At 49.6% G+C, this 17914-nt stretch overlaps 1 protein-coding gene across 1 annotated transcript in view; it reads right to left on the reverse strand.

Moving 5' to 3' along the window:
* BPTF (bromodomain PHD finger transcription factor) overlaps nt 1–17914 on the reverse strand; it is a 115614-nt gene that overhangs the window by 18196 nt on the left and 79504 nt on the right. Inside the window, exons 21-26 of the mRNA XM_021708068.1 lie at nt 14643–14860; nt 10398–10620; nt 8476–9350; nt 6909–6991; nt 6470–6695; nt 2–108 (exon numbers count right to left, since the gene is read on the reverse strand). Coding sequence (XP_021563743.1) covers nt 2–108; nt 6470–6695; nt 6909–6991; nt 8476–9350; nt 10398–10620; nt 14643–14860 — 1732 coding nt within the window. The remainder of the gene's footprint in view (nt 1; nt 109–6469; nt 6696–6908; nt 6992–8475; nt 9351–10397; nt 10621–14642; nt 14861–17914) is intronic.

A 17914-nucleotide genomic window follows, 5' to 3' on the forward strand; every position in this document is an offset into this window, starting at 1 on the left:
GGGCGGAGCTGCCGGCACCGGGGGCGTGGGCACGGCTACAGCAGTGGCCTGAGCTGCCTGCATCAGGTCTTTTTCCTTCTTAATTTTCAGGTCTCTCCTCAGCTCTTCCTGTTGTCAATGGAAGACAATACAAGACCATTGTCAGAACTCCGCAAGTGCACCGGAGAACCACAGTGACCACCCCTGGAAGGAGCTCACAGATCAGTCCCAGGGCAGCCGGTCTCAGCAGGCTCATGCAAGAGCTTTCCCAAATCATGGACCCTGTTAAGGCCACCAGAAGTGGAACATGAAGACCACGTGGCAGCAGCTAGCAGGGACTTGAAAGAGTCCTCAGCTCATCCTGGCTCACGGCCTTGGGAGGAGACTCTGTGCCCGCCACCACCGGCTGCTCTGGGACCCAAAGGTGGGGAGTCCTGCGATGGTCCTTCTCACCCCCAGAGCTCCAGACTGCAAGAGGGTTCTCAATACAGCTTCTGCTGTAAGTTGAAACTCCTTTTTGTCCCGTGAAGTGCTTTTAAACACATTGCTCCTAGCTGGCACTTACAACTCATTCTTGGAAATGATGATCAAAGCACACGGTATTGCCCTGCATAAAAGCTAGAGACTGGCATCCACAAGCAAACGTGATGGACATAAATCAAAGTTATGAAAAAGGAGCTTTCTTAAAATTGGAGACAATTAAAGTACCAAAAATATCCCCCAAATACCTTCTTCATAATCATTATCTTCCCTCCCACACTTCCTTTAGAGCGCTCTATGGAGCCCACAGGCTGCTCCTCTCCTGCTGGCCTCAGAGAGTGACATCAAAGCCGGGGGCCTTCTTTAAAAACTGCCAACCCTGCGAGGACATTCTGGGCATGAAGCGGCCGGAGACGAGGAGACCGCTGCAGCTCGTTCACAAGACGGCACGCAGGTTAAAGGTGAAAGCATGCTCAAGCAGTGACTGCTGGGGGGAGGAGGCGGCGAGCAAGCAGGCGAGGCAGCCTTCCTCCCTGACCAGTCCGCTCCTGTGGGCACGGGCTCCGACGTGGACGGAGCTGTGTCCCGGCTGCCAAACGACAGAGCTGCTGTGATCACGGGAAGAAATCCTGAGCCGACGGAAGCTTTACAGACTCTAAAGCAGAGACTTCATGGAGGTGTTCAGGAAAAGGAAACGAAAAGGGTCGGGCCCAGGGGCTAATGCCTATAATCCCAGCACCTCGGGAGGCGCAGGCAAGAGGATCGCCTGAGCCCAGGGACTCAAGACCAGCTGGGCAACTTGGCAAGAACTATTTGCAATATATCAAAAAATTAGCTGGGTGTGACGGCGTGTGCCTGTAGTTCCAGCTACTTGGAAGGCAGAGGCAGAAGGACTGACTGAGTACAGCAAGTTGAGGGTATGGTGGCCGTGAGTGAGCGTGCCACTGCACTCCAAACTGGGTCACAGAGTAAGACTCCGACTTAAAAAAAGAAAAAAGAGGCTGGGCTTGGTAGCTCAGTCTGTAATCCCAGCGCTTTGGGAGGCTGAGGTGAGTGAACTGCCTGAGCCCGCGGGTTTGAGACCCACCCGGGCAACTTGGCGAAACCTCATCTCTATAATAAACAAAAAATTAGCTGGGCGTGGTAGCGCGCGCCTGTAGTTCCAGCTCCTTGGAAGGCTGAGGCGGAAGGATCGCCGGAGCCCAGCAGGTCGAGGCTGCGGTGGCCGGGAGCGGCCACTGCATTCCAGTCTGGGCGACAGAGTGAGACTCCAACTCAAAAACAAAACAAAACAAAACAAAACAAAACCCACTAACCATATCAATGTCTGAATCTGAATTCATTCCACATGAAACTACAGAACAATTTGACAAAAACTTTATAATACATATATCTGAGATATCCAAAGACTTCATGAAGGTGTAAGTTCTATTAAAAATTGAGTAGGGCTGGGCTTGGTGGCTCAGCCTGTAATCCCGTGCCTTTGGGAGGCTGAAGTGAGTGGAATGCCTGAGCCCGCGGGTTCGAGACCTGCCTGGGCAACTTGGCGAGACCTCATCTCTACAATAAATTTTTTAAAAAATCAGCTGGGCATGGTAGCGTGCGCTTGTAGTTCCAGCTACTCGGGAGGCTGAGGTGGAAGGATCGCTAGAGCCCAGCAGGTCGAGGCTGCGGTGGCCGGGAGTGGCCACTGTACTCCAGTCTGGGCGACAGAGTGAGACTCCAACTCAAAAAAAATAAATAAATAAAAAAATAAAGCCTAATTTTTAAAAAGACAGGCAAAAATGATGTGAGAATAGTTAGAAACAAAAGACACAATCACATCTCTTACAAATATAAAAATCATCAAATTTTATTTTAGAAAATGCTGGGACATATATATATTTGAAAGTAGGGCCAGGGCTGGGCCCAGTGGCTCAAACCTGTAATCCCAGCACTTTGGGAGGCCGAGGCAAGAGGGTTGCCTGAGCCCACAGGTTCAAGACCAGCCTGGGAATCATGACGAGACCTTGCCTCTACAATTAAAAAAAAAAAGCTGGGCATGGTAGCGCATGCCAGTAGTTCTAGTTACTTGGAAGGCTGAGGTGGAAGGATCGCCGGAGCCCAGGAGGTCGATGCTGGGATGGCTGTGAGCATGCCACTGCACTCTAGCATGGGTGACAGAGTGAGATTCCAATTCAAAAAAAGAAAAAAAAGAAAAGAAAAGAAAAGAAAAGAAAAGAAAGTAGGGCCAGGCGAGTGCCTCACATCTATAATCCCAACCCTGGGATGCTGAGACGGATCACCTGAGCCAAGGGTTTCAAGACCAGACTGGACAACTCTGTGAGACCTCATCTCTACAACAAGACAAAACAAAAAATTAGCTGGGGTGATGGCATGTGCCTGTAGCTCCAGTTACTAGGAAGGCTGAGGCAGAAGGATCGCCTACAGGTCGAGGCTGCGGTAGCTGTGAGCATGCCATTGCACTCCAGCGTAGGTGGCAGAGTGAGACTTAAAGTAAAAAAAAAAAAAAAAAAGTTTAGAAAACAATTCTGCCATCTAGAGAGTCAGTTATTAATATTTATCCTCCACGTTTCAGCTCAAAAGAGAAAATAAAATGAACGTTATCCTCCAAAGCAAATTAGAGGTAAATTAATTCTACTTATTAGCTAAGGACAATGCTGAGTGAACATTCTGAGAGTATGATTCTTCTTCCTCACGAGATTGCTTCTGCATAAAATGTATTCATATATATACATTAACAATTGTATATGCAAAATATACTCTAAAATTATTTTAAAACCATTATCTCTGGGAGTAGAATTACAGGCAATTCCTACTTGTTGGCCAAGGGGGCTACTTCAAAGGACAACTGAATGTATAGAAAATATACACCACACATATTGGCCCACTCGGTGCAGAGTGCAAGGCAGGGACAGCGTGGCCCACCTGAAACGCTAAGGAAACATCCGCTGAGGGAACTGAACAGGCCATCACATGGTACATGCACTGTTCCATAGCCTGCATTTCTTTGCTCAAGTGTTTGTCATTGGGAGTTTCTCCCAAGGATTTAAAAACAAATCACAAAAAACCACAACGTCTCATTATTTTGTTAAAATGGAAGCCACTCTGTGGCGACTTGACAGTGCGTTGACTCCAGTAGTTCTCAGCTGGGGGTGGGTCTGATCCTCCTGAGGAGTGTTCAGGAATATACCTGGACAGGCGGGGTTGGGGACTGCTGAAATGAAGGAGATGCGTAGCATGTGGCACTCAGGGTCAGAGACGCCAGACTTCCTCCCGCACATGACAGCCCATCCACGGGCCGACCCCACTCTCTTGGCTGTGACTGTGGACTTGCCCTCCTCCTGTCTCCCACGGACAGTCTCCAAGGGTCGAGTGTCCGTGTAGGCTGACGCAGACAGGCTGTCAGGGGAGCCAGCCTCTGGGGAGGGTGAGGCACTGAGGTGAAGCTGGGCCCACTGGCAATGACATCACCACTATGCCTCTTTCCTGAGCCTACATAAGAACCCACAAGGAGGTTCCTCGCCTCTTTCCCACAGGTCTCACCCACACGTGCCTCCTGTCATCTGGTGGTGTTAACCTTGGTAACAGGCTGGTAAACGTCACGTTAGTGAGTGTTTCCGTGGCTTCTGCAAGCTGCTCTACCCAATCAGTAAAACCCCAAGGCGGGTCATGAGTACCCAATTTCTAGCCAGCGGTTGGAAGAATGGACACAACCACCTGGAGCTTGTGATGGCACTGAGGAAGGGGTGGTCTCAGCCTGTGGCCTGCATACTGTCTCCAGACAACAGTGAAAAACGCCCACATGTCTGGTGTCAGAAGTCACCTGTGTTGTGAGAGTGCGCACAGGAGAAATTCAGCTTGGTTTTTCTGGCATCATCAGAAGACTTGAGACTGATTCCAAATCTCTCTTAACACGTTAATGAACATCCTAGCTCACTGTAACCTTGATCTGGGCTCAAGTGATCCTTCAGTCTCAGCCTCCAAGTAGCTGGGACCACAGGTGTGCACCACCAATCCCAGCTAATTTTCTGATTTTTTTGTAGAGACAAGGTCTCACTGTGTCACCCAGGCCGGTCTCACACTCCTAGGCCCAAGCAAACCTCTTACCTTGGCCTTGCAGAGTATTGGGATTACAGGCGTGAGCCACCATGCCTGGATCTTCTTTTCTTATTAACTTACTAACTTAACTCTTAATTTTATTTTGTCTATCTTCAATAATTGATTTTCTGGAGTCAGAGTCCCATTCTGTCACCCAGGTTGGAATGCAGTGGTATGATCATAGCCACCACAGCCTCAATCTGCTGGACTCAGGCGATCCTTCCGCTTCAGCTGTCTGTGAAGCTCAAACTATAGGTGCATGCCACCATGTCCAGCTAATTTTTTGATTTAATGTAGAGACAAGGTCTCACCAAGTGGCCCAGACTGGTCTCGAACTCTTGGGCTCAGGCAATCCTCTTGCCTCTGCCTCCTAAAGTGCTGGGATGACAGGCCACCATGCTCAGCAAGAACTTTACACTTTCTCGACAATGACTGTAGCATTAATGCTTATCCTGTAACTATGTTACTGAATTCTCTCATAAATTGTAGTAATTTTTCTCTTGGGGTTTTGATGTAATAATCACATCATACACAAGTTTCATCTTTTTAAGTTTTGTCTTCTTTCTTCCAATTCTTATCTTTCATTTCTCATTCTTGGCTTAACACATTAGCTGGAACTTCCAGAAACGCTAAACAATATTGTTGACTGCTGGTACTACTGTCTGGTTCCTGACTTCAGTGGGAAGAACTCAAATGGTTCAGAGTTATGTAATGTTGACTGTTGGTCTGGTTAGTACTTTAAGTGTTTTTCTCCTTCGTAAAATGAATAAAACAGTCTACAGGACGTTTAAGATAGCCTACTTCTGTTCTTTTTGAGTGCGAGTCTCACTCTGTCACTCAGACTGGAGTGCAGTTGCACGCTCACAGCCATGGCAGCCTCAACCTCCTGGGTTCAGTTGATCCTTCCAACTCAGCCTTTCAAATAGCTGGAACCACAGGAATGTGTCACCACGCACCGATAATTTTTTGATTTATTGTAGAGACAAGGTCTCGCCACAATGTCCAGGCTGGTCTCGAAACCATGGGCTCATGCAATCCTCTAGCCTCTACCCCACAAAGTGCTGGGATGACAGGTGTAAGCCATCGCCCCCACCACCTACTTCTCTTTCAAAAAGCTGTGTGAAAACATATAAATAGATGTTTACTCTCACTTTTTTTTTTTTGAGTTTAAGTCTACCTGTGGACTCAGGCAATCCACTTGCCTCGGCCTCCCAAAGTGCTGGGATTATAGGCTGAGCCATCGAGCCCGGCCTGCTTTCACTTTTTTTTTTTTTGAGTTGGAATCTCACTCTGTCACTCAGACTGGAGTGCAGTGGCCGCTCCTGACCACTGCAGCCTCGACCTGCTGGGCTCCGGCGATCCTTCCGCCTCAGCCTTCCAAGTAGCTGGAACTACAGGCACGTGCTGCCATGCCCGGCTAATGTTTTTGATTTATTGTAGAGATGAGGTCTCGCCAAGTTGCCCAGGCTGGCCTCGAACCCGCGGGCTCAGGCAGTCCACTCACCTTGGCCTCCCAAAGCGCGGGATTACAGGCTAAGCCACCGAGCCCGGCCTGCTTTCATTTTTTAATAAACTCCTTGAGAATGCAAGCCAAGGAGGAAATCTGTCGGGTTTAAATGGGTACACCTCATTTCTCAGGCTTTCACCATTGTCTCACAGCTTGTCTACCTTCTGCAGGAAAGCCACAATGAAAGCCGCTCCCGCCGGTGTCCTGCCACATTACCCTCACACCCAATTCTCAGGGCTCTGTGTGAAGAATGCCACATGCCATGCATTCAGGCATGGCAGCACCTTTCGATGTGTGTGCTCTCTACACAGATGCACATCTGAGAACATGCCGAGCTGCCACATTTGCCTGAGAAGCCCCAGGAGAGGAGGAGAGGGACCGGCTGCGGGGGCCAGAGCGCACCTGCACGTCCACCTGCAGGTCCTTGTCCAGTAGCGCCCGCTTGCGCAGGATCTCGGCACGTAGCTGCTCCTTGTGCCGGAAGAGCAGAGCCGACAGCTTGCTGGCATTCTGCCTGCTGCGTTTCTGCTCCACGCTCTCCTCACGCTTCCGCTTCTTGGCCGCCTGTTTTTCTTCTTTATCTATCTTATCCAAAATAGACTTCATCACCTGGTTACAGACAATCATTCTAGAGAGAAATACACAGCCTAGGTGATGCTGGGCGCCCACGCGGAAGGCGAAGACACGACTCCCCTAGTGTCTACGAGAACAGCTTCCCATGGCGGGAGAGCACCCGAGGCTCACACAGTACGAGCGCCACTCAGCGCAGGGCTCACCACACTTAGCCAGACAGCACGCACACGCTCAGCACGCCCACGAAGGCTGCCCGCACGCCGCCTACCTCTGGTTCTCCTCCCTCTCGGCAGGCGTCATGCTCTTCTTCTGCCGCAGGTGCTCGATCACCGCGTTGTGCTTCATCACCACCTTCAGGACAGAACAGAGCCGGCCACGCGCTTTACAAGGGCTATCGGCAGCACGGGCACAGCCGCAGCCATCAGAGCCCACGCATGTGGTTTTCCAAGAAACGGGAGAACTGAGCACCAAAATACAAATAAAATCGGCAGCTACTGACGGCCCAGGTACTCGGCCCTTCGGGGTGCTGCACTGCCAAGCACTCGACGTAACCTTATCTACTCCTCAAACGACACTGACCAGAGCGATAATACTTTCATAAATGACAGGCCAGATACTGACACTGATCACGTTGTTGAAGATGAAAGAGTAAGTAATGCAGCAGGAACTTAGCCCAGCTGTCATCGCAGAAGGCCATGCTTCTTCCCAAGCGTCAGTTTCAACCAGCGACCCCCATGGAGAGATGAAGGACAGACACTGGAGAAAGCCAGGTTTTAGATACACAGCACTGACAGCTGGGTAAGAATACACTTAAATACAATACACAGGACATCCATCTTGAGGCATATTATCTCTTTAAAATAGCTCTGCTGTTTAAACAGTGTTCTACACATATGACTTCACTGAAACCTCAAAAGCACCTGTGCGGCTGGAAAGAGTGGTTTTAATGAGGACACAGCAAGGGAGACACATATGAACTCCTGGATCATTCATGGAAGGCCCAGGAGCTGGGGGGGCAGAGAGGTTTCATGCCTTGTTCTGCCACACGGAGAAACACTCCAGTTCCAGCCTGGTGCTGAGGTAGCACATTGGGCAAACTGCAGATTTGCCCATGGGACCACCTCTAGCTCCTTGGACGGCCACATGCCCCCAACACCTGGTGACATGTCACTGCATGCTGTTGATTTCTATTTAAGCTATGAAGTAATATGTATTTAAAAGTTCTAGGCCGGGCATGTTGGCTCAAACCTCCAACCCCAGGACTTTTGGAGGTTGAGGTGAGAGGACTGCTTGAGCTCAGGGGTTCGAGATCAGCCTGGGCAACTTGGTGAGACTTTATCTCTACAAGATATCCAAAAATTAGCCAGGTGTGGTAGCGTGCTCCTGTAGTTCCAGCTACTTGGAAGGCTGAGGCAGAGGGATTGCCTGAGCCCAGCAAGTTGATGCTGGGGTGGCCATGAGTGTGCCACTGCACTCCAGCCTGGGAGACAGAGTAAGTGGCAGCAATGCAAACCAGGCATGGCAACCTCAAGTAACGTAATGCCTGAAGTGCCTTTAAAACTTAGGCAGACCTCCAAGTTTTGTGTTAACAATTAAAACTTGTAACTCCCATCTTCCCTTCCAAAACACAGGTTGGTTCCCGCAAGCACGGACTCTCTTTATCGTCGCAACTGTGTCGACATCTCTCTCTGCAGCAAAGGGTTCCAAGCCACAGCAGCCATCAATGCTTTCTGGCCTGTCCGGTGCTTCTTCCGAGGCCCATACCCAGCACTAAGCCTCCCGCACAGCACAGTAAGCCACGCTACTGGACACACCGCTTCCCTTGGCGACTTTACCTGTTTCTGAATGATTTCCCTCTGATTAGCAGCCTGGAGGGTGTGTTCACGCTTAATCTCTATCTGCTGCTGCTTCTTCCTTTGCTGCTGGTCCCTGAGTCGCTGCACCCTCTGCAGCTGCTCCTGCACACTGGCTGCCTGCACTGCCACCACGTTCTGAACTGGGGGCGTCTGCACAGCGCTGCTCTGCGGAGCCTGAGCAGGCAGCTGGAGTGTGGGCTGTGGGGGCACGCCGCCTTGTGGGGCTGGGGTCTGAGCCACGACTGGCGGCTGCGTCTGGGAGAGGACCTGGGCTGGCTGCAGCTGAGGCGCGGCGAGGACTTGGGGCTGCGGCTGCGGCACGTGTGGCTGAGGATGGGACAGGGATGGTCCTGACGGCAGAGGGGGCGGTGAGGACTGTACCTGGGGCTGTGCCTGTGGCTGGCCTTGGGAAGGTGTCGGAAGAGAGGTATGTGGCAGAATTGGAATCAGTTGTGAGGCTGGAGTCTGACCCTGGGGCTGCTGTCCGGGAGGCGCCTGAGAGGGAGTTGACGGCCGTACTCGAGTCAACGGTGGACTCTGGACCCGAGCAGGAGGCAGTTCTTGGACACTACTTTGAGGCGGAGGCTGTGCTGCCCCTTGGGGTTTGGATGATGGTGCTCGGACGGGCTGTGCTTCAGGAGGGACATGGGATGCCACTGCTGTCTGGGTCTGAACTTCAGGCTGAGCTGGGACTAGGGGCGGGGGAGGGGGTGGGGCTGGAGGCGGGGCCGCCGGTGGCTGGGCATCTGGAGGACTTGTGGTGGAGGGCTGGGCGGGCAGAGCAGCTGGCAGGGCTGAGGCTTGTGGCCCCTGTGCCTGGGGTGATAATTTACTCTGTCTCTGTTCGCCTGTGCCTGTAAAAAGGAGAGACAAGCCATTGCTGTTACTCTAGAACATACGACTGTGGTTATCAAAGAGTCGGAAGGGGATTTTCTAGAGGGGGAGATTCTGTTTGGGCATAGAAGATGGATGACCTGAGACACTCCTTTCAGACAGGTTCGGTAAGGACTCCCAGCCTGGGAGTGGAGCTAGGACTCTCCACCTGGGCATGGGGCACTTTTCCCTGACTGTCCTCTGAACCTTTGCTCACTCGCTAAAGGGCTGGCTTCAGTAACTGCTTCTTTTTTTTCTTTTTGAGTTGGAGTCTCACTCGGTCGCCCAGGCTGGAGTGCAGTGGCACGCTCATGACCACCACAGTCTTAACCTGCTGGGCACAGGTCATCCTCCTGCCTCAGCCTTCCAAGTAGCTGGAACTACAGACATGCGCCACTATGCCCGGCTGGTTTTTTGATTTATTGCAGAGATGAGGTCTTGCCAAGTTGGCCAGCTGGTCTTGAACCCGTGAACTCAGGCAATCCTCTCACCTCAACCTCCTGACATGCTGGGATTATAGGCGTGAGTCACCACGTCTGGCCCAAGGGCTGGCTTCAAAGCAAGGTGCAGTCTCTGGAAACCAGCCAGGGTTTCTGACCCTGGCAAGCTGGCACGATTTTCTTTTCTCCCATGGCATGGCAGCAGCTAGGAAGTGCCTTGCAGAAAGCTGACAGAGTGGCCTGGGCCTGGCGCCCTCAGTTCAGGGCAGGAGCTGAAGGCATCCACCCTCCCTGAGGTCACTTCTAGGACTCAGCAGCACCCACAGGGCTTGGCAGGGAACAGGGTGGGCACAGCTGAGAGATGCCCGTTCTTTCTGCCTCTTTGTGAATCTCTGTGTGCAGGCGGGTGGCAGGAGGAGGAGTGACAGGATTCTGTGGGAACAGGGCCCAAGAGCAGCACGGGGCTTTGAGCCTGGCTGTGGACTGCCCGTGGCGAGTCCTCCCAAGGCAAAGCCTGGTGCTCTGGACCCTGCTCGCCTAGCGGGATGTGGAAACACGTGCAGCATTTCTGACAAGGCTGAAGACTACCTGCTGCTGTGGTGGAGACGGTGGTGGTGGTAGTGCTGGCTGTGCTGGCCGCCGTTGCCAACGGGGTGAACAGGAAGCGCTGAATGGTGCCATTTGGCATTGCAGCCTGCATGAGCTGCTGACCGGGGCCTGGGAGGACAGTCACCCCTTGAGGGATCAACTGCAACTGTCCAGTAGTTTGACCTTGTCCTTGAATGACTACCGTCAAACCCTGATTGCCACCCTGTGGGAAAAACACACAACATGTAAAATGTTCAAAGCATCAACCTGTATGTATTGAATCATTTTTATGTCGTAAAGCTCCTTACTATAATGAAAATACGTATTTGAATGTCTATGGAATGGTACCAGCAGGAATTTACAAGGGAGGAACAAAAATACCCAGAATTTACTTATAAAAACGGTGTATTTATTCTTCCATGTTTAAACTTCAGTCACCATCAAAGTCCTCTCCGCTGGATGAAATACACCCACTGAGATGCTTTTTCCACTGCTCAAAACTTTTTGAACTTGTCCACTTTGATGCCTTTTAGTGTTTCTGGTCTTTTGTTGTTTCATCTCTTCCACACCGACAAAATGTTTCCCACTGAGGACTTATTTCATCCGGAGAAACAAAAAAAGTCACCCGGGCAAGATCAGGTAAACAGGGAGGGTGGGACCTAGGGGTCATGCTGTTTTTGGTCAAAAGTCGCTGAACACTCAGTGTGGTGTGGGCAGGCGCTCTCATCAATCACCCATCATGCAATGGGCAAATGTGTTGGAAGAATCTCCAAAAAAAACCCCCAGAACAAAAACGCTCACTGAAACCAAATGCAGCCTCTCCCGACAATGCTAGCTGGCATACGGATGTCGACGGTTTCCCAGAACCCTCACTCCACAGGGGAAGCCTGTACTACAAGGGGCCCGCTCTCTAAAAGACAGTTCACAGATCAGCTAAAACAAGAATAGTCAAGCTGCTCAGGGGACAGGCCCTGACCCAGAGTTCCAGCTCAGGTCTGCCAACAGACGCCAGGCATCTCCCTATGAGCAGCACCATTCCTCCAGATCTGCGCTTCCCAATCTACAAGATATGGGCATCAGGGTGAACAACTGAGGTCTCCAACTTAAATCCTCTTATATTCATATTTTACAGTTTTCAAAGCATCCTAATATGCGTTGCCTCATTCGATTCTCACAATGGACTTGTGACTTCATATAGTAGGCTGAGAAAATATAAATATAAACATAAATATAATCATATTCACAATGAAGAAAAAGGTCAAGTCCCTTGCCTAAGTTAAAGTGAGATACACTGGGCACGGTGGCTCACACCTGCACTTTGGGAGGCTGAGGTGGGAGGATCACTTGAGCCTAGGAGTTGAGACCAGCCTGGGCAATAAAGTGAAACCTCATCTCCACAGCAATTCAAAAACATAGCCAAGTGTAGTGGTATGCACCTGTAGTCCCAGCTAACTGAGATGCTGAGTTGGAAGTATCCCCTGAGTCTGGGAGGCCAAGGTTGCCGTGAGTTGTGATCCCTGTGATTGTGTCACTGAACTCCAGCCTGGTGACAGAGTGAGATCCTAACTCAAACAAACAAACAAAAGGGTGTAATACACTGAGACACCATTTCCTAAACTTTGTTTTCTTCAGTACAGGAAAGATCACCTCCGGTGTATGCACAAGTATACAAAGCCGAGGGTTCTGGGCCAAGCTCACAAAGGTCGCTGATGTCTGAGTCATTATGAAATGGGGACCAGGAACACAGAGCTCCCCAGGCCCTATATGTTCTGTCCAGAATTACAAATCCTGCATCCGTGGCCTCCAGGACCATGGCAGCACACTAGAAAGCAACAGAAACTGACTCCCATTGGCCTAAATGCCACCAAGTTCACAGAGTCCAGTCTATTCAAGAGTCGCTCAAAGCTGATTCACATTTGCTTTCCTTTTCCTTTTTCTTTTTTTTTTTTGAGTTGGAGTCTCACTCTGTCGCCCAGATGGGAGTGCAGTGGCCGCTTCCAGCCACTACAGCCTCAACCTCTTGGGCTCCGGCGATCCTTCAGCCTCGGCTTTCCAAGTAGTTGGAACTACAGGCACGTGCTACCACGCACGGCTCACATTTCCTTTTCTAAAGTATACTTTTTTGTGTACACTCAAAAATACACAAACTGCAAACATAATTTAAAACAAACCAGTCTCCTCACTTTGGGGATAACACTGCATTTCTTCACCACATAGTCATCTGTCTTTGAAGGGCCACCCAAGTTCAAATCACAGGACATCATCATGGAGATACCATGGGGACAGAGCCCACAAACACAGCTGAGTTGTGTCTGTTTGTGACCTTTATACAAAATGGAATCAGAGGGTATTTTTTTTACTCGCTTCTTTAGCACAATATTATATTTGTGAGCACCATCTATGCAGTTCTATGTGGGTGAAGTTTCATTTTCACTGCTGTGGGAATGGACTGCAACTTACTGACTGGGGATAGACATTTGGGAATTTGTTTTTGAGCCTTAGGGACAATGCTGCTATGACTCTTTGCATCCACGTATGCTGGGGCTCACAGGAGCAAGAATTTCTTGGGGACAGAGCTAGAAGGTTTCTGGGATATGGGCATGAACACCTTCAACTGTCCAGACACTGAATGGTCTCCAGAATGGCTGAACCAATCCACACTCCCACCAATTGTGCAGCTGATTCCATGCTGCTCCACATCTTTGCCGCTTCTTGGCTCTGTCAGACACGTAATTTATACCAGTCTCTCAGTTCCATGGTCTTGACATGCATTTTCCTCATTACTGAGAAAGTTCATCAGTTTGTGTGCATTTTGGACATTTAGATGTCCTCGTTCCTCACTGTATTTGTTTCCCCCTTTTCTTACTGACCTATGTACAATTTTTCCTTTCCCAGTTTTTTTTTTTTGGAGTCAGGATCTTACTTGGTCATCTAGGTTGGAGTGCACTGGCATGATCATGACAATCTCAGCTCACCAGTCTTGACCTCCAGGGTTCGAGCGATCCTTCTACCTCAACCTCCTGAGTAGCTAGGACTACAGGCACATGCCACCATGACCGGCTAAGTTTTTGGTTTTTTGTAGAGATGATGTCTTGCTGTAGTGCCCAGGCTTGCCTCAAACTCATGGGCCCAAGTGATCCTCTGCCTTGGATTGCCAAAATGTTGGGATTACAGGTGTTAGCCACCCTGCCCAGCCTCTGGTAATTCTTGATTTTGGATATTAGCACTTGACTGGCTATATTTATACTTTTTCTCTCTCACTCTCTTGTACTGTGCTTAAAGAACAGATGTTCGTACTTTTAATGTAGTTCATTTATAAATCTTTTCCTTTGTGTGGGAACTTTTTGTTTGAGACAGGGTCTCACTTTGTTGCTCAGGCTGGTCTCCTGGGCTCAAGAGATCTCCCTGTGCCAGCGCCCAAAGTGTGGGGCCAACAGGCATGGTCACTGTGCTCTGTCTCTTTACCTTTATGGCGGTGCTTTGTGTGTGGCTAGGAAGGTCACGAAGATCTTCTTCTGCCTTATCTTCTGAAAGCTGACAGTCTTGGCCCTTCACTGTCAGGACTTTCACCCTCCTGGAACTGAGCTTGTGCAGAGGGAGGCGATTCAGCTGTCTCCGCCACAGCTAACGAAAAGCCCCTTTTCCTCCGCGATCTGCAGTGCCACTTCAGCCACACAGTCAGTGTCCCCGTGCGCAGGGGCCACGTCCCGCACGCAGTGCTGTTCTGCCAGCCTGCCTGCCTTTCCCAGCATCTGCACCTGGCTGTATTACTTGCGGAGGCACTCCAGTAAGTTTTGAAGCCAGCTTATCACACGGGCGAATCCTCCTGTTCTTCGAAAGCATCACAAACGTCCTTGATGCTTTGCGAATCAACACACATTTTAAAAGTCAGCATGTGAAGTTCTGACGGAAGCTGCACTCCACAAGTCGAACAGGACTGGATAATGGATAGTAACAATGAGTCCTGCAAGGAGGCAGCTTAATGCACTCAAATTTGCTTTTTCCCCTGGAAACTGGCCTACGAATAAAATGTTGATGGTTCAAGGGGTTGTCCAGCTCGCTGGGATGGCTCATGTCTAAGGACTCTGGACAGCTGGAGTTTACCAGATCCTGCTCATAAGAGTTATTTTTGCTTTCTCCTAGAAGCAGCCATTTCGTAAAACCCATATATTTTTAAACCTATCCCAGTAAGTATATGGTGCTGACCTTGCAGCAAGAACAGCGAGGAACAGAGTGGTGACTTACATGGCCCTGGGTCAGCTGGGTGAGCTGAGCCATGGTGAGCTTCACCTGCCCTTGCTGGGGGCGAGGGGATGGGGAGGCGGACTGTGGGAGGGCTGCAGTGGGTGTTGCTGGAGGCACGCTCTTCTGCCCGGGCGTGGAGGAGGCCGCGCTGGGGGAAGAGACGGCGGTGGACACAGGCTGCCCACGGATGATCTGCGTCACCACCTGCTGAGGTGCACCTGCATGAACACAAACACCGCAAATGCCTCCACGTCTCAGCCTGAGGGAGCTTCGCCCCTAGAGGTCATCTTTCCACTCTCAAACACATGGGGGGCGAACAGCCCAGTGCATGTAGATACATGCCCAGACTCAAGGACCCGCTGGCTGGCAGCGAGCCTATGTTCACGGACAGCCAGGATCCAGTGAGAAAACAGTAATCTTCCTACAAGTCCAAAGTCAGAATGACGACGGGGAAGACAAAAGAGATTATGTGAAATAAACCATTTCTAAGGCTTTTTCTTACAAATAGACTCATAAAACTAAGGTAGTACTTATAACATAAATGAAGGCATAAGAACTTTTAACAAATCACAAAGACTCTGGAACATTCGGGGTCAGCTGCGTCTATAAATAAGCTTCCCTTGCAGGTGTATCTGACAGACAGTTGCAAATCCACGAAAGCAAGGACCCCTGGACCCTCAATATCTGCCAGACTCTTCCAAGATGCCTGCAGTCAGGTCTAAACAGGTGGCCACTGCATGGATGACATTTAACTGGAATGGCTCAGTGTTTTCCCCACACCCATTTCCAGTTTAACCTGCTGCTGAAACCAGAGGAAAAGGCAAGCAGGGCCACCCCTCCAATGGAACCTGTTAAGTGTCACAGGTTCCTTGATACATACAGGTCAATTTACTTTCAGATCCAAATGCGGTTTCAAAAGTGGAGTGCATTCCGACTCTCCCCTGGAAGCCTGTGGATCCCAACTTCGGAGGTTATGCCCTTGCACCCTCAGCCTCTGGGACCCTAACCCCTCTACGCCCCCTCCCCGCCCAGTCCCGCAGACTCACAGGGTGCTTGGTTTTTCCTTCAGGTGCCAGGTCCCTCCTGACTCAGGGCCCCTGCACTTGGGTTCCTTTTCACAAAGGCTCTCTCCAGGTAGTCGCACTGCCCTCCCAGCTCTGTGGGGTCTTCATTCCCATCTCACCTTGTGAGAAGTCCTGCTCTGGCATCCTTCCTAAAACTTCAAACTTCCCTGCAAATTGTTCCCAGACTGCAACTCTTCTACATTCGAACCCTCCCTCGCCTTCGTTTTTCTAAGTACTTAGTATTATTTATCATGATATTTATGTAAAATGCATATACTCTTGTATACAACATATACTTAAATATGTGTCTGTGTTCACCTTTCTGGTTTTTGTCTTCCTTTCCCAGTAGACTAAGTTTCACAAGGGCAGCTATTTTGTCTGATCAATTCATAGCTCGAGTCACCTGGGCCTGGAACAGTGTCTGGCATACAGGTAGTACTGAGTATCTGCTGAATGAATACATAAATATCTGGACTTGGGAATCACACAAATTTAGTTTGACTCCCAGATTAACAGCTGGAAAAACTATGTAACAGTCCCAGTTTCAACTTTATCTGTAAAACGGGATTATTAGTTCCTACTTTGTATGATGATCAGATGACAGCTATGTACAAAGTCCACACACCCAGGAACAGAGCTAATGATCAACACATGATAGCTGCTGTTTTATTATGATGATCATACGCATCAATTATCTAAAGGCAGACTCCGGCTGAACTGGCAGTTGGTTATATAAGCCCTACCCCTCTCAGGGCACTCAAGACTCAGGAGGGAAAGTGGCAACACCTGGGGGATTAGTCTGCAACTGCAGGCTCTCACGTGCTTGTCAGACCAACGCGCCATTGCAGCTTCCAAGGCATCATGTGACAAACGCTGAAGAGAGAGTCCTGCCACATTTTCAAGGATTCTAAGTATATTAACATTTATCACCTGTAAATTTTATTTTCTCCTTCGCATCTTTTCTGTTAGTTACCTGCCTAATTGACAGCTGTAAGTTACTAATAGAAAAAAATACTGGACGTAATCAAGTGTCCTTGCAGTTTTAACTGAAATAACCTTCCCTTTATTTTGAGGGGGGATGCTGCTTTGACACAGAAGACTTAAAAAAAAAAAAGCCACCCAAACTATGCTATGCTTCTTATTAGAATTGTGCTGAACTTGTGAAATGAATTAAGAAACATTTTATCTACCTTCCCCCATGCCCTGGAACTATAATCTACAATAAGAAACTTCAATGAATTTTACCCATAACCCAACGAAGGTGAGAACTCCTTTTCGTAGGAAATATTATGGCCACTTGCCACGGTTCTTCTTGGGACACGAATCATTAAGACTTTCAATTCATAAGCACAGCATCTAAGCACTCGCCACCAGTCACTCCATAGATGTCATTCTGCGGTCTGCAGAGTGAGAACCCTGAGAACCCACGGCAAGGACATCTACACACAATTCCCTCTTGACGTGAAAGAGCTCCTTCTACTTTTTCTGCACTTTCTCCTACCTAACTCTGTGAGCTGGTATTGTCTCCCCTTTCTCCAGACAAGACGTGCAAAAAAACGGCCTGTTTTCATATTTTTTGCTGTTTCTGTTTTGTTAATTATTATTACTTGCGCTTTATTATTTCCCTTTTCAGTCCTTTTAAGACTTGTTTTATACATTTTTCTTTCTTTTCTCTTTTGAGTTGGAGTCTCACTCTGTCACCCAGACTGGAGTGCAGTGGCCGCTCCCAGCCATCGCAGCCTTGACTTGCTGGGCTCCAGCGATCCTTCCGCCTCAGCCTTCCAAGTAGCAAGAACTACAGGTGCGCGCTACCACGCCTGGCTAATTTTTTTGATTTATTGAGATGAGGTCTCGCCAAGTTGCCCAAGCGGATCTTGAACCCGCGTGCACACCAATTCACTCACCTCGGCCTCACAAATGCGTGGGATTACCGGCTGACTGTGCACCTCTTCACCTGTACATTTATTCTTTTGCTATCATTTATAAAATACTGACACATATGCGGAAAGAATTTCTCTGAGTTCTAGAGCCATTATCGCAAATTTTTTTTTTTTTTTTTTTTTGAGTTGAAGTCTCACTCGGTCACCCTGACTGGAGTGGACCGGCCGCTCCCAGCCACCGCAGCCTCGACCTGTTGGGCTCCGGCGATCCTTCCGCCTCAGCCTTCCAAGTAGCCGGAATTACAGGCGCGCGCTTCCATGCCCGGCT

The sequence above is a fragment of the Carlito syrichta genome, unplaced genomic scaffold, assembly GCF_000164805.1.
Source record: "Carlito syrichta isolate Samal-C Ts95f unplaced genomic scaffold, Tarsius_syrichta-2.0.1 Scaffold130550, whole genome shotgun sequence".
Taxonomy (NCBI): domain Eukaryota; kingdom Metazoa; phylum Chordata; class Mammalia; order Primates; family Tarsiidae; genus Carlito; species Carlito syrichta.